This window comes from Belonocnema kinseyi, chromosome 5 (assembly GCF_010883055.1).
Source record: "Belonocnema kinseyi isolate 2016_QV_RU_SX_M_011 chromosome 5, B_treatae_v1, whole genome shotgun sequence".
NCBI classification, from domain to species: Eukaryota; Metazoa; Arthropoda; class Insecta; order Hymenoptera; family Cynipidae; genus Belonocnema; species Belonocnema kinseyi.
In genome coordinates, this window is record NC_046661.1 from 113275767 (window position 1) to 113298042 (window position 22276).

The 22276-nt window shown below is 27.0% G+C and overlaps 2 protein-coding genes across 6 annotated transcripts in view; one reads left to right on the top strand and one right to left on the bottom strand.

Annotated features, from left to right (window-relative positions):
- Positions 1–2636: 2636 nt before the first annotated feature.
- LOC117173431 (juxtaposed with another zinc finger protein 1) lies at positions 2637–14067 on the top strand. Of its 3 annotated transcripts, none has more exons than XM_033361993.1 (5): positions 2637–3002; positions 6155–6356; positions 6441–6546; positions 9398–9535; positions 13241–14067. In XM_033361993.1, exons 2-5 carry the CDS (start codon positions 6278–6280, stop codon positions 13617–13619), a joined length of 702 nt encoding a protein of 233 aa, XP_033217884.1. In that variant the 5' UTR covers positions 2637–3002; positions 6155–6277; the 3' UTR covers positions 13620–14067. The 3 variants fall into 3 exon arrangements, with proteins under 3 accessions (XP_033217884.1, XP_033217883.1, XP_033217885.1); XM_033361992.1 differs by having other exon boundaries at positions 6174–6356; XM_033361994.1 differs by lacking the exon at positions 2637–3002 and adding an exon at positions 3036–3127 and having other exon boundaries at positions 6174–6356.
- Positions 14068–17739: 3672 nt separating this feature from the next.
- The window catches only part of LOC117173437 (AN1-type zinc finger protein 6-like), a 46489-nt gene continuing 41952 nt past the window's right edge, over positions 17740–22276 (bottom strand). For all 3 annotated transcript variants that reach the window (XM_033362003.1, XM_033362005.1, XM_033362004.1), the window contains exon 4: positions 17740–20016. In XM_033362003.1, coding sequence (XP_033217894.1) covers positions 19868–20016 — 149 coding nt within the window. In that variant the 3' untranslated portion in view covers positions 17740–19867. The remainder of the gene's footprint in view (positions 20017–22276) is intronic.

Consider the following 22276-nt stretch of genomic DNA (forward strand, 5'->3'; position numbering starts at 1 on the left):
TTATATTTTAATAATTTATTTAAACGCCTTAAAAACAAAACAAAGAAATCTATGCAAATGTGTGAATTTAAATAATTTTAACTCTAGGTAGGCAGAGTTCAATTGGTGAGAATTAAAATTTCAGAATTTACATTCCGCATGAAGGAATTTAAACAACTTATTACACATATTTGGTGAACTTATTAGAAAGAATTAAATAAAATCAAAATGTAACCACTTCTGATGAATAAAAAATATCTCTGTGAGGTGCGTTACCGGTACAATTAGAAGGAATTAAATATATTGAAAACACGTTCTCTTTGCGAGAATAGAAAACTGTATGGCGGTCGCTATGGAAATAGAAGTGAATAAGTTTAGGAGGTATCTTATTCTTATTGTGGCGTTTTAGACATATGGAAAAATCGCGCATTCAAAATAATAGAATAATCTTCACTTTTGCGCTGAAATCTGAAAATATTCATTTTTCTCTATTCTAAACTTATTACCGGGTGTGTAAGATTAATTTAATTTTTGACAAAATAATCATTTAATTTGTTACCCTATAGTTCAATTATTATCAACTTACAAAGCTGCATCTTCAATCAAACAGCTGAATTAAAAAAAATATTGTCTACCAAGCAGTTGAATTTACAACCACAAAGTTGAATTTTTAAGCAAAAGGAACGACTTTTTAACAAAATTGATGCATTTTCAACCATATAAATGAATTTTCATCAAAAGAGTTGAGGTTTCAACCCCCAAATAGGAATTTTTACCAAAAAAATATAATATTCAACCGAATAGAATTATTTTCTAAACAAATTTTTAAATTTTAAAATCAAAGAATATATTTTCAACTAAAAAATAAAATTTTCAAACAAGAAATATATCTTATTCAAAAATAGATAGATTTCCAGCCAAAGAGATGATATTTCAATTAAAATTATGATTCTTCAACTGGAGTAGTTAAATTTTCAGTTAACAATTTTTTATTTTTAACAAGAAAAAATATGAAAGATCGAAAATTTCAATTTTTTTACAAGAAGAATAGAATTTTTAACCCAAAAAGGCGAAATTTAAAAAAATTAGTTCAATTTTTAAGCCCAAAAGAGGTTTTTTTTCACAAAACAGTTGAATTTTCAACTCAAAAACATGACTTTTCAATCAAAACATTAATTTTTAATTTATGAAGATACATTTTTAACCACATGATCAATTTCTAAAAAGAAAAAGATTAAACTTCGACTAAAAGCAGTCAAATGTTCAACAAAACAGTTGCATTTTTAAGACAAAAAGACGGGTTTTCTACAAAATAATTGAAGGTTGAACTCGAAAATACGACTTTTCAAGAAAAAATAGCATTTTCAACCAAATATTTAAATTTATCAATTTTTCTGAATTGTTCAAATATATTAATATAATATAAATATACCTACGAAAATAAGTATTTTGATTATTAAATTCCCTTTTCCCCCAATCTTTGCCTAAACATAAACCGAAAGCCCCCTCAAAAAAAAAATCCTGGCAACGCCGCTGATTTCTTTAACTATGCTCTCTTTAAGAAATGCTGGTTAGCTAACAAACATGATTATTTAAACAATTGTATTGTTTATAACTACATATAGTTTCTATGCGTTTTTATGAAAATTTACATTTAATATGGTTCTTGCAGAAAAGGTCTGTTAACTGTTTCAAACATATTCACAAAAAAGAAAGAGATAGTTTTAAAATAATTATCTCTAATGTTTATTTATTGTTTTTTCATAACTAAAAAACCAAAGTAATAACAGAATTTTAAAGAAAAAATGCAACTTTCTAGCATTTATTTAAGAGAAGATAGTTATAAACAATAATAATAATAATAATCCGCAAATTTCCCCTATTATTCGAACAGAATATTATTAAGAATAATAATAAATTCTTTAGAAAATTATTTTCGTTAACTTGAATTAATGATTACCTCACCCTGATTGAAAAGTGGCCAGAAAGTGGAAATTTTTTAGAGAAAGCTACAAAATTTGTAGCATTATTCTACAAAAATATTATTATAAATAATAATAAATTATTTAAACATTTATTTCTACTAAAATTAATTTATTGTGGCCTCGCTTGAACTAAAAAGTTGAAAAATCGAAACAACTCGCGAGTTTCTAACTCTATTCTAAGAGAAATTAAATTACTATAAATAATAATAATTTTTTTATGAATGTGTATAAACATCTAAATATCAATAGAAAATAGTATTTCATATATCAGAAACAATTCGTATTGAAAAAAACGGAAAAAATCATAATTAGCGTAAGAAACTCTCAAAGCCTAATTTTTCACTTAATATAAAACTGAACAATGGAAAATTGGGAGTGATATATTAAACAAGTAATTATTTATTATAGTACTCTCTAGCTAGTTGTGAATAAAAATGTTGGGTTTAAATTTTTCTCCTTATAGGAAATATACGTGTTTAACTTCATGGGGCCTGCGGAACACATCATTTTTTTGCTTTTTCGAACAAATATGGGGGCGATATGCATGCAAATTCACAGAAAAAAATGCCAATGCATTTTTTAGCCACCCTTCTATGTAGCGAGCGCCGCCATGCGACCACGGTCACAATACGGTAGCCACTTTAAATTCTAAAGTTTCACAGGGACTGTTCCGCAGACTGCTAATCAAGTTTCTCACCAAAATTAGAATCAGGAAATTATAGGAAGAGATAAAACAACTCCGCGATTTTTTCGGGTGCAGGATTAATTCAGAGATGTGGATTCTCGAGATTGGGGGGATTTTAAAAACCGTGGGAATTTTAAGTGTATAATTCGGGAGTGATTTTGATTAGTGTAGTTCCCTGCCGGTTCCAGCCGGTCTTTGGTCTTGTTCTTGGTTCCTGGAGTCCGCAGTCGACAAGTTGACTGAGATTTCGAGTATGGCTGTGTTTATGCTTAATATTTGCAAATTCAACGACTGCGGCCTCACTTTCAAGAATCTAGGAAGATTGATTCAACACATAGAAGAAACTCATATCGGTAGGCGATTCTCGTGATTGTACGGTCTCGCCATCCACAAAAGCGGTTTTGAGGTTATGTGTGCTGAATTTTAGCTTAGCAGGGGTCATAAGAAAATTTGTTTTCATTTATTGGGGTTTTATAAGGTAATTCAGGGTGACAGCACTTTATATTTAAAGGGTGACAGTTACAGGTTATTTGGAAATAAGGGTTGCCTCTTTATACTGGCATTTTTGTTTCGTAACATAGAATTCGGAGTTTTCATCATAGGTCTTTAAATTTTTTTCTTCTATAGAGTAAATTTCGAGCAATATTTTATTCATGATTTATTGAAAAGTGAATATCAACTTTTCTGGGTTTGAGAAAAATAAATGTGTGTTTTTTAACCTCCCTGTACATAATTCCGATTTTTCCTACTTCATTCCTATTTTTTATTTAATTGAAAGTGCATAATTAACTCCTTCCAACCTTTTTCTCTGGCAAAAATACTCTTTATTTGATGGAGTCTTCTCAAAAATCATGTTTGTAAATGGCATTTCGATTAAATATGTTGATAAAATCTTTGTTTGATCGAAAATTCCTTAAATTCTGATCTGTTAATTCCTGCATTTTGTTAAAAATTGATGTTTTTTGGTAGAAAATCAATCTTCTTGGTTGCAAATTTATTTTATCCGGTTGAAAATGATTTTCCCCTGAAAATTGGAATAATCTATTTTTATTTTAAAATTTATTTATTTATTATTTATTATATATTTTGTTGAAAATTCATTTACTTAGTTTAAAGTGGACTGATTTTTTTTAATTAATTTTTTTGTCTGAAGATTCATGATTTTAACTAAAAATGCATATCTTTAGTTGAAAATTGAACTATTTTGTTAATTTTTTCATATAGAAAATTTAACCAATCCATTTAAATATTCCAATGATCTTCGTTGAACATTCATCTGCTTGATTGAACATTTATATTTTTCACTGAATATTTAAATATTCAATTTTTTGTTTAAAAATACATGCATATTTCTTTGCGGTTTATTCTGAAATTTTTAACTGTCCACTTTTTACTTTCTTAGATAATAATTAATACAATTTAACAAACATAATCTTTTAAAGGAATTTATTACTGTTTATATCTATTTTCTCTTATGCTAGAAAGTTGTGAGTTTTTCTGAAAATTTACTTTTAATATGGTTCATATAGAAAATATCTATTTTATTTCAAATATACTCACAAAAAAGAAAGAGATTGTTTAAAAAAAACTTATTTATAATTTTTATTTCTTCATAACCAAAGAGCCAAAACAAAAAAATTTAAAGAAAAAATCGCAACTTTCTAGCATTTATCTAAAAAAAAGATTGTTACAAAGAATAATAATTTATTCAAACAATTATGTTTCTTAAATTGCATTGAAAATTTCAGAAAAAACTCAAAATTTCCGATATTATTCAAACACAATATTTTTGAGTGGAAAATTAATCTTATTGGCTGCAAATTCTACTATTCCAGTTCAAGATTCATAATTTTAGTCAAACATGTACCTTTTTGTTTAAAAAATTCACTATTTTGTTAAAAATTTCTTTTTTAGCTGACAATTTATATTTTTAGTTCACAATTCAGCTATTGGTTGAAAATCATTTTTGGTTGAAAATTTATGTTTTTTATTGCAAATTAAACTATTCCAGTTGAATATTATGCATTTTAGTTAAAAATGCGTCATATTGGTTAAAAATGTAACTATTTTGCTGAAGATTCGTTTTTTTTTATAGTTGAAAATATGTTTTTAAATAGAAAATAATTTTCGATTAAAAATTCTTTTTTTTTTAAGTTCAGCCAACCCAGTTGAAAATTTATCATTTTAATTGAAAATTCGTCACTTTGGTTGAAAATTTAACATTTTTGTTGAAAGTTCTTTTTTTTGTTGTAGTTGAAAATTGATTTTTTTTAACTGAAAATTTAACTATTCCATGCTTCATTGAAAATTACTATCCTTCAATTGAAGGTTCAACTGAAAACTTATCTATTCTATTTTTTGTCGAAATTATGTTTTACGATACAAAATTAATCTTATTAGTTGACAATTCATTTGCTTGGATGAAAATTGAACTATCTCGTTAAAACTTATTTTATTTTGATATAAAGTGATCTTTTTGTGTACAATTTATTTTATAGGAATTTAATCTATTTGGTTGAAAAGCCTAGTATTAAATTCGTATTTTTATTAAAGATTTAATGGCTGGTTGAAAAAATAATCTTTTTCGGTTAAAAATTTAACTATTTTTATTAAAATTCATTTTTTAACTGAAAATGCAACTACTCCAGTGTTTATTTTGTTCAAAACTTTTCTTTTTAGGTTGAGAATAAAATTATTTTGGTTGAAAGTTTCTTATTTTTGTTTTGAAAATTCAACTTTCTTGTTGTCAGTCTGGGCAAAATGCAAAGAGTTGAACTTGGACAAAAATTATAATAATATCAAGCGTGCTTTAGATAATAAAACTAAATTACAAAAATAATTCCTTTCCCCTGGCATTAATCAAAATTTATAAAATTACAACGTTAAAAAAATCTACTAAGTTTCAAGAAAATTGCTTTTGTTTATATTAGTTTGTAAAAATCAATTTCGCTCATTTTTATTTTAAAGAGGACACGTCCACTTTTTTTCAACAATGTTATCAAGAATAAACCATATGCGACATGATTTGGGCAGGAATAAGTGTAAATTAATTCTTATATTAAAAGGATATAAGTTTCATAATTTACAGACTTCCTGTGTTAATAATACAAACTATAAATAGAAATTATATTAAATAAGCAAATACATCCCCAGTACAAAAGTTACTTTCAATAATAACGGTTGCTCAATAGGTGACTCAATATTTATCCTCAAATTTGTTAAAATAAAAAAGAGTAGTTTAAAAAAAGTGATTACTCTTACCTATTCATATTCTTAAAAGATTATATCTCAGGACTTGGATATTAAAAGGCTATTTTATGGAATATTTACATTTTTTATGTAAAAAAAATTTTGAAATCAATTAAATTTTCTCTAATGCCCAGAACGTTATAAGAGAATATTTAGATTAAATATTATAAACAGAAAATAAGTGACCGTTATCGTGTTGAGTAATTTTTAGCCATTAAAGTCCTTCATTCTGGAGGAAAGTTACAAAACTTTTTAGCATCGTCTCACGTACTTAGACTATGATCCTCAAGTCGTGGAGGAAAAGGAAAAACAACAACCGTCATGCGTTCCTCTGTCCTACGTTCTGCGATTTTTTACGGATGCAGCAAGGAGAGAGATTATGAAGCCACTTCAAGTTCAAAACCGGCCCAATAATTGCCATACATCTTCTGTTCGAATAAAAAACGACAGTCCATCAGGTACAAGAATCCCTTTAAAGCCTCCTCTTTGGTACAAAAGAACCAATTTCTTGTAACAAATAAACTCTTCAACTTTTATTACAGAAATTGAAGGAGATGAAGACTTTGCAAGCGAACCGGATGATAGCAATGATTCCTGGGCCACGACTGAAGAATTTTCTACTGATTTTATTTTAAGATACCGAAACAGGTATATCAGACAATATTTTTTATGTAATTTAATTCTTATTTTATCATCCTAATTTTTTTAAATTGTAAGTCTAAACAATTATCAGGGTTGATACAGGTCACGGAATTCCAGAATGTCAGGGAATTTAAAAGTACAAGGGAATGCTAGGAAAAACCTGGGAGTCATTGAATTTTTTATGAACTGAATTCAACTGTTTTTTTTTTTTAAATTAATTTCTTTGGTTGATGTTTCATCATTTTAGTTGGAAAAAATTAACCTATTTTTTAAAATTTTGTTGTTTTTTGAAAATCAATTTTTAACTAAAAATGTAACCATTCTATGTTTGGATGAAAATTGATCTTCAATTGAAAATTCTTGTATTTTGTTGATATCGTTTTTTTTTTTCTTAGAATATTATTCTTCTTGGTGACTAATTCATCTTTTTTTTTAATTATTTTTTTTTTTTAGTTGAAAATTTAACCAGATTAATTATGAGGTTGAAAATTCCTCAAATTGAAACATTTGGTTGATAATTTCTGTATTTTGTGGAAAAACAATTTTTTGTGTAGAAAATTATCTCATTAGTTGAATATTCAAAAGTACTGTTGAAAATGTAATTATTACTTTTAAAATTTATTATATCCGGTTGAAAATTATTTTTTCACTGAAAATTTAATTATTTTCTTTTCATTTGGAAATGTATCTGTTTTAGGTGAAAATCCAACTATTTGATTGAAAATTAATCTGTTTCGGTTAAGGATTCAACTACTTTCCTTCAAATTCGACTTTTTGCTTTAAAATAAAAATATTTTGTTGAAGTATCAACTACTTAGTTGAAAGTGGCACTAAGATAGTAAAAATTCATTTATTTGGTTGGCAATAATTCATCATTTTAGTCGAAAATAAAACAAATTAAACTATGTTGTTGAGAACAAATTTTTGATCAATTTTTTAAAATGAACATTTACCTAGTCTATGTTTGGTTGAAAAATTGTTCTTCTTCAGTTGAGAACTCCTGTATTTTGCTGAAACCGTGTTTTGTTGTTGTTAGAAATTCAAATTTGTTAACTTGAAATTTAGCCATTCTATTTCTGACTGAAAATTTATCTTTTTTGTTTTTGTAGAAAATTAATTATTTTATTCAAGAATCGTCCTATATATTGAAAAAAGTAAAATCTTCTTGGTTGAAAATTGATCTATTTTAATTTGAAAATGTTGCCTTCTTAAGTGGAAATTAAACTAGTTGTGTAAAAAAGTAATCTTATTAGTTGAAAGATCCTCTTTTTGGTTCAAAATTAATTTCTTTGGTTGAAAATTTCATTATTTTGTAGAAAATTCCTTTTTTTGTTGATAATTTCTTTTTTATAATTTAAAATTGAGCTGTTCTATTTCTGATTGAAAATTTATATTTTTTAATTGGAAGTTGTTTTTTTTTGTTATTGAAAATTTAGCTATGAGGTTGGAAATGCCATAAATTTAAAAAGTTGGTTAATAATTCCTGTATTTCGTTAAAAATTAATCTTCTTGGTTGAAAAGTGTTTACTTTGGTAGAAAAGTAAACTTATGAGTTGAAAAATCATTCTATTTTTTTGAAGAAGTCGTAAATTCAAATGTTTGGTTGATGGTTACTGTATTTATCTGCTTTAGATAAAAATTCGACTATTTTGGCAGAAAAGTAATCTTTTCAGTTAAAGCATCTTATTTTTGGTTAAAAATTAATTTTTTTCTATAAAAATTTTAGTATTTTGTTTAAAATTCTCTTTTTTTAGGGGCTGGGGATTTATTTTTGTAATTTAAAATTTAAATATTCTATTTCTGACGTAAAATTGATATTTTTTAATTGAAAATTAACGTATTAATTAAAATTTTAACTATTAAGTTGAAATCTCCTTGAAATATATGGTTGATAATTCCTGTAATTGTTTTTAAATTAATATTTTTTGGTGGAAAATTATTCTTCCTGGTTAAAAATTCATATGTATGGTTAAATATTTATTTTGTTTCGTTGAAAACTATGTTTTTTAACTGAAAATTTAACTTTCCACTTTAATTTGAAAGTTTATCTGTTTTAGGTATAAATTTAACTATTTTTTGGAAAATTCGTCTATTTGGTAGAAAAGTAATCTCATTATTTGAAACTTTATCTTTTTGATTAAAAATTCATTTCTTTGGCTGAAAATATAAGTATTTTGTAGAAAATTTGTTTCATGTTGATTGAAAATTAATTTTTATGCCCGAAAATTTATTCTTAGGTTCTATTTCGCTTGAAAATTGATCTTTGAGTTAAAAATTAATTTATTCTGTTAATAACTCGTCTTTTTGGGGTTGAAGATTCAATTATTTTGATAGACAATTTATATTTTTTCGGTTGAGAATTTAACTTTTTCTAAAAATTCATATTTTCGGATTGAGAACTCAACTGTTTAGCAGGAATTTCGTCTTTTGGCTTGAAAATTCAACATTTTAAATGAGATTTTTTTCTTTATTGACTGAAACAATTTTCTTGCTACAAAATGCAATTTTTTTGTTAGAACTTCATCTTATTGGTTGGAAAATGAGTTTGTTTTGGTTTAATATAACTGCTTTTTGTTGAAATTATTAATCCTTAGAAAATTATGAATGACTGTTGTCGATAAAAGTGTTAAAAATAAATTTACAAACAAATTTTTGTTGTGCATAAACATTTTTATCTGCTAGATCTAAGGTTCTTGTTGTACTTGAAAGAAAAATTTTAAACGGTCAGGAAAAATAAAAATGGGCCTGGAAAAATCCGGTAATTTCGAAATTGGGATTTTTTAGCAACCCTGATTATCAATCTTCAATCATTTTACCGTAGATTATTAAAAAAAAAATAATTTCGATACAACTACAGGGGTGCAAATCGTAGTCTTCCAACTGAAACCAGTATCGACAAACCTTTCGCTTGCCCAGTACCAGGCTGCAAAAAAAGATACAAAAACGTAAATGGCATAAAGTACCATTCGAAAAATGGCCACAAAAACGATGGAAAGTACGTGCATTTATCATACTGTTATAAAATTGCTTTTCCAAATTTTATATTGACAGGGTGTCTACACGACCGGGAAATCTGGAATTTTGTTCACCGGCAAAAAACGGAAAATGACCGAATTCAATGACCATGCTTTCGCTCTGGAATGTACTGACATGCTAATTAATAGCGATTCCATGTAATTTATTACAATAATAATTCTAAACTGGAATAGGGAAGTTAAAAAAAATCCTAATTTTAACTTGAAATAGGAAATTTTTATAAATAATTACAAAATGTTAAGTTGGAACCAGTAGATTTTTTGAAAGAATTATAATTCTAACAAAGTGGGATAGGGAATTTCAGAAAAGCAGTGTAAAAAAATCACGTACAGAATTACAATCATCCTGACTTGGAAGAGGGAATTTTGAGTTCGGGACAGGGAATTTTGTTGAAGAATTATAATTTTTATTTTAGGACAGCGAATTTTAGTAAAGAATTATAATTTTGATTTTTGGGCAGGGAATTTTAGTAAAGAAAATCTAATTTTGAGAAGTGGGACAAGGAATTGCCGTAAAGAATTATAATTTTATGTTCACTTTTGAATAGCAAATTTTGTTAAAAAATATAATTTTACTTTAGGGCAGATAGTTTTCATAAAGAATCATAATTTTTATGTGGAACAGGTATTTTAATTCTAATTTATAAAAAGGGAATTTACAAAACAATCCCTGTTCCAATTCAGAATTCATCAAATTTTGACAATTTCTTGTTCCAAATAAGAATTTGTTTAAATTTAAACATTACTTTTTTGGCAAAGAAAAATTTGCCAACATTTGAAACATTTAGAAAAAGGGAGTTACTATATTTATGAATTATAATAGAAACAGATCCTAATTCGTTTGAATTTAAGAATTTCTTTTTTTTGCACATACACATTTGCTAGAATTTGAACCTATCCTCTATCGTATTTTAGAAGTAAGCAGTTACTATGTTTCTGTATTATAATAGAAAATATGTAAATATGTATATAAAATTATGACTTGGAACAGGGAAGTTGCGAAAAAAATTATAAAGCAAAGTTGCTACTTAGAATTTCAGTAAAGAAATATAATTTTGAGTTTGGAACAGGGAATTTTCGTGAAGAATTATAATTTTTACTTTAGGACTGTACATTTTAGCAAAGAATTTTAATCTTTTTTTTGGACAGGAAGTTTCCATAAAGAGTTATATTTTGACACGGAAGGGATATTTTAATTTGCATTTATGAAAAGGGACTTCCATCAGAATCAAACAAGTCATAATTCGTCAGATTTTGAAAATTTCTTGTTCCAAATCATATTTGGTTTAAATTAAAAAAATTTTCCACATACAAATTTGCCAAAACTTAAAACATTCCTCGTCCAAACTTTAGAAAAAAGGAGTTACTGTATTTCTGAATTATAACAGAAAATGTTGTAAATTTATATAATTGGCGCTCGAAACGGGTAAAATTATTGTCCTAAATCCCCTACACGTTTAAAAAAAATTGCCAATTTTATTAAGAATTGGCCACATTATTGCGATTTGATTCTAAAAAAAAACACGGGTTTTCTATGAAAAAAACTGCGAAAAAAAGTAAAATTTCTTTTTTTTTATTTAACAAAACACTCGATGCTACCAAAAAACCTCTTCTGAAGAAAAAATGCAGTTTTCAATTCTCTATATTTCCAAATTTTTTGAATAAGGATTTTTTAAAAATTCCCCATCCCCACTTTGTTCACATGGAAAATAGTTTTATCCGTTTCAAGCGTTCGCCCGGTTCTTGCATTCCAGCCATCAATTTTAATTTTAGGTTCTCTTTATATGTAATAGAACATTTATTATTTATTCATATTCCTTGTTCCATATCAGAATTTGTTTGAATTTGAACATTCTTTTTTTTTTTTTAATGTCGTAATTGTCAGCAAACAAAAATATAATTTTGAGCTTTGGACAAGGACAGGGAATTTTAGTAAAGATTTATATTTTGATTTTGGGACGAAGGAAAAGAAATTATAACCAGTAAAGAAATTATAATTTTCATTTAATGTTCACTTTAGAAGAAGGAATTTCGTTAAGAAATATCATTTTTACTATAATATAGGTAGTTTCCATAATAAATTATAATTTCACTTGCAACAGGAAATTTTGAAATGAAAGGGGAATTTTGGAAAATAATTTTCGTCCTAATTTATAACAACTATCTCTTTTACAAGTCAGAATTCGTTAAGATTTGGAAAATTCCTTCTACCAACTCCAAACTGGTTTGAATGTAAAAATTCGTTTTTTTTTTGCAAATAAAAATTTTTCAGCATTTAAAACTTCCCTCTTCCAAATTTAAGAAAAAGGATCCTACTATATTTCTAAATTATAATAAAAAAGGTTCTAAAGTATAATTATCCCGTCGTACAGGGAGTTTTTGAAAATCAATTTAATTGTGACTTAAAACAGGGAATTTCCTTAAAGAAATATTATACAAACTTTTAACACAGGGATTTTCGTAAAGAATTATAAATTTTGACTTTTGAACAAGAAATTTTCTTAAAGGATTATCATTTCTGTTTAAATTCAGAATTATACTTAATTCTTTAACAAAACTATGCGTCCAAATCAGAGTTTTAATTCCTATAACCAAAAAATATCTTATGTTCTAATAGAGAATTATAATTCTTTAAGAAAATTCCCTGTTCGAAAGTCAAAATTATAATTCTTTACGAAAATTCCCTGATGCAAGTAAAGATTAAATTTATTTTCAATAATCCCCTTTTCCAAGTGATAATTATATTGATTTACAACATTTTATAAATGCAAACTAATTATAATTTTAATTTCCGTTCCATATAAAATTGTGATTCTTTATAGAAACTCTCTGTTCTAAAGTAAAATTATATTTCTTGATGAAATTTCCTATTTTATGTGAACCTAAAATGCAAATTATAATTCTTTAAGATATTCTCTGTACCAAAGTCAAAATTGCAATTTATTACTAAAATTCAGATTCCTAAAGTAAAAAATTATAATTTTTAACTAAAACTCTGCCACTAATTCAAAATCACATTTCTTCACTAAAATACCAAGGCAATTCTGTATACATATTTAAATCAGTTTCTATTATAATGCATAAATATAGTAACTCCATTTTTCTAAAGCTTGGCAGAGGTAGGTTTAAAATTTTTTGCAAATTGTTTTGTGCAATAAGTAATGTTTAAACTTACAGAAATTATAATTTAGAACAAGAAATTTTCAAAATCTGACGAATTCTGAATTGGAACAGGGATTGTTTCGTAAATTCTCGTTTTTATGAATTAGAATTAAAATTCTTGTTTCATATAAAAATTATGATTCTTTAATCAATTCTATCTGTCCTAAAGTAAAATTGTATTTTTTAACAAAATTTCCTATTCAAAAGTGCACCTAAAAGTAAAATTCTTTATAATATTCCCTTAGAATTATAATGCTTTTTCAAAATTCCCTATTCCAAATGAAAAATCTACCAAATTTTTAGAAATCTTTTTAAATCTTTTTTTAAAAAAATCTTTTCAAGCCATTTCAATCTTTTGAGCTCTTTTAAATTGTCAATAAAAAATTAACAATTGACTGCAAGAAAATCGAAAATTTAAAATTATCCTTCGTGTAGACACTCTGTTTGACTATTAAACTATTGATCAAAAGGTTGAAATTATTAAATTCTTTTCTGCCCCTAAGGATTATACGGAAAGCTTTCAAATGCCCATGTGGAAAGAACTACAAAACCCAATACGGTTTGAAAAATCACGTCAATGTTCATCATGGAAATTCGTTGTCGAATCTCAAGATCCTGAGGTCAGAAATGGAGATCGATCAGGAGGAAACGACTTTGGCTGAAGAAATAAAATTTCCTGCAATGGAGGATCACGTTTACGTGAAGCAAAATCGATCCATGGAGAGAGACTGCGAATCCCTGGGAATTCTTACACCAGCGTCGACTCCACCTTTCTCAACTCAAAGTCCCACGAAGATCGGATCCACCGTCTACGATCGGCAGGTTCGATCGTACCATAACTACTTTACCGTCCAAAATTCCGATCGTGATTACAATAACTAAAAAATAAATACTAGTTGTCATTGGTGAAGGAATTCGAGTATGGCGTTAATTCTGAAAGCTAGAACTATGGATCGTTAGAGTTATGCAAAAGAAAATATTTGAAAATCCTTTCTTTTCGCGACTTTAATATTTGAAGATCATTTTTTTTAAATTTTGCATGTTGAAGAGTTAAATCATTTGAATTTGAAGTTTGGAAAGGTGAATATCAAATATTCTTCATGATTTCCCATAGTTCTAGTCCTTAAAGAAACTGTGCACACGGCATGGACAAGGTCCATGTTCTCAGACCAAAGAAAAAGTCAAGCGCTCGAATTCTCAAAAGTAATGAAGCCTTTGTTAAGTACCTCAAAAAAATCTAGTGACTCTATAGTTGGTAATTAGTGGTGTGTATAAAATTGTGATAAGAGGACTGTAAAGTTTTGTAACGAATAAAAATGCGAATAAGAAAGTCGATATATATTTTTTTCAAAGATACTTTTGATGAAGGTGTAGAAAAAGCTCGAAGTTTCGATACCATTCGAGTAACAAGTCCTTCAAGCAATTTGAGTTATTCAGTAATTGACATTTTTTCGAGTTTAATACGAAAAATTCGATAAATCGAACTACTTGATGTTCGATATATCAAAATTTCGGCTGAAAGAAGTTCGAGACATCAACACTTGGAATACTTTAAAGTTCCAATACTTTCTTTTGTAGATGAGATAAGAATGCATTTAAGTACAGAGTACCGAAATTAACCGAAATAATACAGTTTCGATAAATCCAGGCCTCGGACTCACTTTGCAGATAAAAAATAGGGCAAATAGTGTTACAAATTAAATAAAAAAAAGTGTCAAAATATCTTGAAAAATTTTGCCAAGTATTAAAAATCAACTTCAATGTGTATTTAAAATTGTATGCTTTATGCAACAAAAATTGAATTTTGTTGAAAATGCCACAATTTTTTTTCGTCACACTTCTTATTTGAAAAAATCACTTTTTTAAATTCTCCTTTTTAGCTTGAAAATTTTATTCTTTCTTCATTATTATTATTTTTTAAATTGATAGTTCAAGTCTTTATGTAGAAATTTATTTATTTTTTTTAAATGAAAATGCCTGACTATCTAAACATTTTTTTGTTGAAATACTACCCAATATATTTTCGCAGAAAAATCATCTTTCTATGTTCAAAATTAAGTTTTTTGCCCAAAATCAATTTAAACTGAAAATTTCCCTATTTTGTTCAAAATTCAACTGGTTGGTTATAAATTATGTTTATAATTATGTCTTTATGTAGAAATTTCATTTTTTTATTAAATGAAAATGCCTGACTATCTAAACATCTTTTTGTTGAAATACTAACCAATATATTTTCGCATAAAAATCACCTTTCTATATTCAATATTAATTTTTTTGTCTAAAATCAATTTAACCTGAAAATTTCCCTATTTTGTTCAAAAATCAACTGGTTGGTTATAAATTAACTTTTTGGTTGACAATTCAAATTATGGGATCGAAAATTCAACAATTTGGTATAAAATTTTTTTTCTATTAATAATTAATTCTCTTCAATAAGATGTGGACTAACATCACATCCATGGTTCAAACCGTTTAGTTAAATATCTAAGTCATTTGTTGAAAGTGATTGAAAGTTTATTTATTATATTGAAAACTCATTTTTGGATAGAAATTGTATATTTTTTTGATAAAAATGCAACTGTATTGTTGAAAATTAATCTGCTTTAGTTGATTGAAGTATTTTGTTAAAAATTCGTCTTTGCAGGTTCAATAAAACTGCTTCTTATTTTTAAATAAAACTGTTCATTTTTAAATAATACTATTTTTGTTTAAATATAAAATTTTATATTTTTCATCTTGGTTGAAAGTTGAACTTTTTTAGAAAATAATTTTCTTTTGGGTGGATGATTCATAATTTAAGTGGGAAATTCTCTTTAGTTTAAAATGAATTTTTGTATATGAAAATATACCTACTTTATTTAAAATTTAACTAATAATTTTTTTGTTGCAAATTTCAACTGCTTCATGGAAAAATGAGCCTTTTTATCTTTTTGGTAGAAAAATAATTTTCTTTATTGTAAAACAAACTATTTGGTGAAAAAAAAGTATATATTTTGTTGAAAATTCGTCTTTTCTGGTGAAAAATTAATCTTCTTGGCTGAAAATTCATCAATTTGGTTAATCATTTATGTATTTTTTTGAGAATTCATCTTTTTTGGTAGAAAATTAATTTCCTTGTTTGAAAATTTAACTATTTGATCAAAAATTTACGTACTTTCTTTAGCATTTGTCTTTTATGGTTAAAAATTCAACTATTGGGTTTAAAAATATATGTATTTTGTTGAAAATTCGCCTTTTCTGGTAAGAAGTTGATCTTGGTCAAAAATTCATTAATTTGGTTAATCATTTATGTATTTTTGCAGAATTCATCTTTTTTGGTATAAAATTAATTTCCTTTTTAAAAATTTAACTATTTGATTAAAAATTTACGTATTTTCTTTACAATTTCTCTTTTATGGTAACAAAAATTAATCTTCTTGGTTAAAAATTCAACTGTTAGGTTAAAAATGTATGTATTTTGTTAAAAATACGTTTTTGCTGGTAAAAAGTTAATCTTCTTGGTTGAAAATTCATCAATTTGGTTAATCATGTATATATTTTTTCGAGAATTCATCTTTTTGGTAGAAACTTAATTTTCTTGTTTGAAAATTTAACTATTTGATTAAAAATTTACGTATTTTCTTTACAATTTGTCTTTTATGGTAAAAAATTAATCTTTTTGGTTAAAAATTTATGTACTTTGTTGAAAATTCGTCTTTTTTGGTAAAAAAATTTAATCTTCTTGGTTGAAAATTCATCAATTTGGTTAATCATTTACGTATTTTTTCGAGAATTCATCGTTTTGGTAGAAACTTAATTTTCTTGTTTGAAAATTTAACTATTTGATTAAAAATTTACGTATTTTCTTTACAATTTGTCTTTTATGGTAAAAAATTAATCTTCTTGGTTAAGAATTCAACAATTTGGCTAAATATTATGTATTTTGTTGAAAATCCGTCTTTTCTGGTAAAAAATTAATCTTCTAGGTTGAAAATTCCTCAATTTGGTTAATCATTTACGTATTTTTTCGAGAATTCATCGTTTTGGTAGAAACTTAATTTTCTCGTTTGAAAATTTAACTGTTTGTTTAAAAATTTACGTATATTCTTTACAATTTGCCTTTTATGGTAAAAAATTAATCTTCTTGGTTAAGAATTCAACAATTTGGCTAAATATTATGTATTTTGTTGAAAATCCGTCTTTTCTGGTAAAAAATTAATCTTCTAGGTTGAAAATTCCTCAATTTGGTTAATCATTTATGTTTTTTGTAGAAAATTAATTTCCTTGTTTGAAAATTTAACTGTTTGATTAAAAAAGTACATATTTTCTTCAAAATTTGTCGCTTTGGTAAACAATTAATTTTCTTGGTCAAAAATTCAACTATTCGGTTAAAAAATGATATATTTTGTTAAAAATTCGTCTTTTCTGGTAAGATTTCCCTCCCCTCTACTGCAAATGCGTGCATATTATTTTAAACTATTAGCGAAGAAATTGAAAAATATTTTTCAAGGAAAAGTAAAGAAATAGTGTAATTAGGGGATAATTGCGAAAAAATAGTCTCTTGAGTATAATTTTTTTTCGAACAGTACCAAAATAGTGTCATCACTCAAAAAAAAAAGTGTCAAATGTGTGATAAGTCCGAGAACTGTTAATCGAAATCTAAAATTTTGAATTTCGAGCTTCTTCCACAGTTCAAATATTTAATGAAGTTGTCAATTGAACGTAAGAAGAGATTTGGGGTGACGAATTTATATATTTCTCGTTTTAAATATACATAAATATAGTCCACTATGGTTATATGAATGTTGAGAACTGTATTAGAAGAAGGTTTTTTAGAGGGAATAGAGAGAGAGAGAGAGAGTGATGAGATGTATTTACAGGCTAATTCCAATTAAGATGAAAGGTTTTTCTCAGGGAAAAAGAGAGTGGAGAGGTGTATTTACACACTAATTCCGATTTTCCTAAGTTGGAACCTAAAGGCTAGAATTGAATTCGAAGGATAGTAATCGGTAATCATAATATATTAAAGTCGACGTTACCTTTAATCGCTTAATCTTACTAATATCAATTTTTAATAATTACAAGCATGTTACGTCCTTATATAGCCGAGTACAAACTTCGCTGACTGTACGTCCTCATATATTTTTTTTTCTTTTCTTGTGTTCGTCATTGCGTGTTTGTATATATAATATATCTATATAATATTATTTTACTCGACTCGCCGCTTCTCCAACATTCTCACCGTTTTTCTCTCACACACGTTTGCTTGCGCACAAACCACTCACACCCTCCAATTTCTGTTTTATTCGTCGGTTCGCTCTCTCGCTAGGCAAGATCACTCCGATATTGCGATATATATGTTAGAAAAATATGCTATGCCTAAAATAGGATGAAGGCCTGAAGGCAATCTTTCCGTCGATATTATTACTGATAAATCACTGCCGTGTGTAAGTGTGTACGTGTGACTTTGCGTAGCCTTTTTTTCTTGATTCTCCTTCATGTCTCTCTCTTTGTAATCAGTACCGGAGGAGCGGAAACAAAAAAATCCCTAAGCAATATTGTCCCTAAGTTTCGCCGCTAGTCCTCCCGTAAAACAATTCCCGCGACCAAATAAAACATCTTGGCTAAAATTCCCTAAAGTCACTTCTCTTGTCGCAACAATCACGTTAATATGCATACAAAAAAAAAAGAAAAGAGAATGTAACAAACGATAAAATAGAAACTAAAAACTAAAACAATTTCCTTACGGGAAGACTAACTTGGCATGCCGTGTGCTTCGCAACGCAACAAGAAAAATAACAATAAGGTTGATTCACACTGATTTCCACAGAAGCAAAATAAAAAAAACTCGAGTAAATTTCTGGATAAAATCTTTTGCAGTGAGTGGAAATCAAAGCACGTCAACGTGGAGATCCGAGATACAAAAGTGCAGTTGCCTTAAAATCAAGCTTTTTTTTTTATTTTCTCCCCCTCATTTTTCTTTTTTCTTTTTTAAATTCCCGGCCTCTAAACTTTCTACTAACCATTACTTATATAACACATAGAGCTAAATTGCAGCGGCGGAATACCTTGCGCAGCTTTTCTGTTTTTGTTGAATATGAGATAAACCTTGATAAAGAGGAAAAATGTAGTCGTCCACGTGATGAATAATTGTGACTTGCGGACGGTTAGCGCACAAATAAACAATGTTTCGAAACGTAATTTCAAACAGTATTTAATGAGTAATAATGCTCGTTATATTCTCGGTGAGATTGGACATAAACACACAGTACTTCTTATACTTTATTGCATTACTTTATGAATCAATCGGCTAATATACTTAATAATTATTAGACTAATCGTTAAACCTAGAATTGTGATCACCCATCAACGTCAGTCATCGCCTAAATAACATTCCTTTCGACGATATTATAATAGTAATGGAAAACAAAAACACTTACGCATCAAATTTGTCTGTTCGATGGATCGATCGACCGCCTTAACAAGATATTTTGGACCGACTGACTGCACCAGGAATTCCGTTTTCATCTACTTAAATAGGAAACTTTGCGACGAATTGTCCCTGCTTCGCGCAAATTTAGTTCTTTAAGTAAATTAGTGAACGTAATATAGAATAATCGTAATAATAAACCGTATAATCAATGATAATAATAGGTAATAGTAGTAGTAAGCTGGCAGCAGTTAGTAACCAGATTTTTTTTCTCCTGAATTTAAAACTCTCACTAGATGACAATCTGACATGGCACTGGCATTCTCGATTTTTTCCTTTTTTTTAACCCCGAAAAGTTACTCAGATTCATTCATCGAACATATACACACGCTAAAAGACTCGCGCGAACTTTCTCTCTCCCCCGTCGTCATCGTCATCGTCTAATTTCCGTCTTTTTCTATGCTTTATTATAATATATATATATATATACGCCCGACGACTCATTCGCGTTGCCGAATTATTTCTCGTTTCACACAACAACAACAAACAACAATCTCTCATAATATAGCATTCGCTCGGTATTCCCTTTCATCCGCTACAAAATCGTTCCTCGATGTGCAATCAGCTGCCAGATAATTTATCTCGTTTTCTCCATGTTTTTATATTTTGTTTGTTTATATAGTTATATAACCATTTTCCCAACGACTACACACTAAATAGTTCAAATTTTTTGCACTTTTTCACCAACAACAACTGGATTGTTGCGCCGAATCTCTTGGGCGCCCATTTCTCTGTAATCAAACTTGCAGTCGTGCTTGTCACTGTATCGATGCACAGCGCAGAAGAGTCCACCACAACGACACTCGAATCCTGAAAAACAAAAACCAAACAATTTTATACATAAGGTAAACTGACAAGGAAAATCCAACGGGGTTTATCAAAATAAAATGGCACAATTTACTTATAATTTATTACAGAATACATGAAAAAGCAAGAATGGATCGTGATTACCGTTTAATTATTCATTATAAAAAAATTATTTAAAGTAGTTTACTGAAACCTGCAAATCCAACCTCAAATTTTGCAAACTGCTTAGATAAGTAATTTAATAATAACTAATAAGTTTAATTTTTTAATAAAATTAGTAAGTATGCATTAAAATTTAATATGGTCGACTAATATTATCGATTTACTTGCAAATTAAACTGTTTGGTAGTAAATTTTGAATTAGAATTCATCTTAATTCAAGTTAATAAAAAAATTGAAAAACGTATTCAAACAATTTAAATTATTTTTTGGTTACAAATTTTATTATTTGGTTGAAAATTTTATTGAGTGAAAAATCTGCTTTCATTAATATTTCAACTGTTTTGTTGAAAATTCGTCTGTTTGGGTCGAAAATTTACCATTTTAATCATAAATTAAATTTTTTGTTGAGACAAATGCAACTGTTTTGTTAAAAATGATATTATGGTAGAAAATTCAACAATTTGATTGATATATTTTTCTTTTTTTGAATAAAAAATTTGCATTTTCCAGCAAAAAAGATGAGTTTTCTTTAAAATAGTGATATTTTTAATTTGGAAATATAAATTTTCAACAGAAAAGTTACTTTACTTAATTTATCTTAAAAAGTAAATCAATAATATTAATCTTATTAATATTTCATGTAAATCTATAATATTTAATTTTAATGCACACTTACTAATTTTTGTTGAAAAATTAACGACATTTAATTAAAAACGCGGGGAAAGTGACCGTTTCAGTAACGGAAGCGCAATTTCGCAACTTACGTTCAAATGTCCGAAACTGAGTCAATTAGCGACAGCTCGTCCCACTTTAGGCAACTTCGCAAAAAATTTGTCCAGATGCGGGACACTCAAATATTCATAAGTTATCGAATAAAATCGCTAATAAAATTATGAATTTTATTCTTAAACGGATTAAAAATGTGAAAAAACATTACTTTTTCTTTTAGTGTAGGAGATTTTAATAATACAATGCTGTAAAAGTTATGCGGAAAGTTTTAAAATGAAAAAAATGGCGAATTTTGTAGCAGTTCATTCTAACACTTTGGGGAATATTTTTGATTATTTTTTACTAAATGTGTAACTTGTCAGGACAAAAATAAATAGTGGTAACAAATTTAAAAGAACTTAAAAAATAATAGAACATTTTTACTTTTATAATTTATGTTGAAATATAGAAGATACTCAACGATATTTATTATTGTCCCAGTATTGGAAATACTTTTTATGCTGCACCAATTCTTGACACCCTTCTCTAAGTTCTTAGCTAATACATTTTTTTTTAATGTTCTGCTTAAATAATTTAATTGTACAACCATTATCACATATATAGACTGTTTACTCAAATCCTGAAAAAAATGCACAGAAAATTCCAGGTTTTTTCCATAGATTTTTCTTTTTTTTCCATTTTTTAAAACAATCAACTTAGAATATTCATACAGCTAGCGATTTTATTATAAATAATGGCTTTTTTCAGTTTCTAGGGTTTCAATTAATATGTTTAATTTATAAAGTTTTGACAAGTTATATTACAATATATTCTTAAATATATTAGAATCATCAATTAATTAAATAGTTAAATAATACTAAAAACATCATTAATAATTTCTTGACTTTGTCTCCAAAGTCCATGAATTAAAATAATAATTCAAGTAAATTTTTTGTTCATCTTCTTACACTTAAAATTCAATCCAAAAATGACTTTTTAACTGGAACAGATAAACTTTTAACCAAAAAGACGAATTTTTAACAAGATTTATTAAAAAAAAAAAGATGAAAGTAAGAGGTCCAACCAACAAGTTGAATTTGAACTACAAAATATTAAATTTTCACCAAAAAAGGAAGAGTTAAATTTTCAGTTAAAAAAATTAATGTTCAGAGATGAATTATCAACAAAAAAAAATAGATTTTAAACCAAAAATGGAATAGTTATATTATCAATTAAAAAATTAATTTTCAACCAAACTGATAAATTTCATATTAAAATGATGAATCTTCAACTGGAATAGTTGCATTCTCAACGAAATACATACATTTTCAATAAAAAAGATAATCTATCAAACAAAAAATGGACAGTTAAATTTTAAGTTAGAAAAATTAAT

Coding starts and splice junctions, on each gene's coding strand:
- LOC117173431 (XM_033361992.1), top strand. CDS start 2,903: ATGGCTGTGTTTATGCTTAATATTTGCAAATTCAACGACTGCGGCCTC. Junction 3,003..6,173: donor CATAGAAGAAACTCATATCG/GTAGGCGATTCT, acceptor TCACGTACTTAG/ACTATGATCCTCAAGTCGTG. Junction 6,547..9,397: donor ATTTTAAGATACCGAAACAG/GTATATCAGACA, acceptor ATACAACTACAG/GGGTGCAAATCGTAGTCTTC.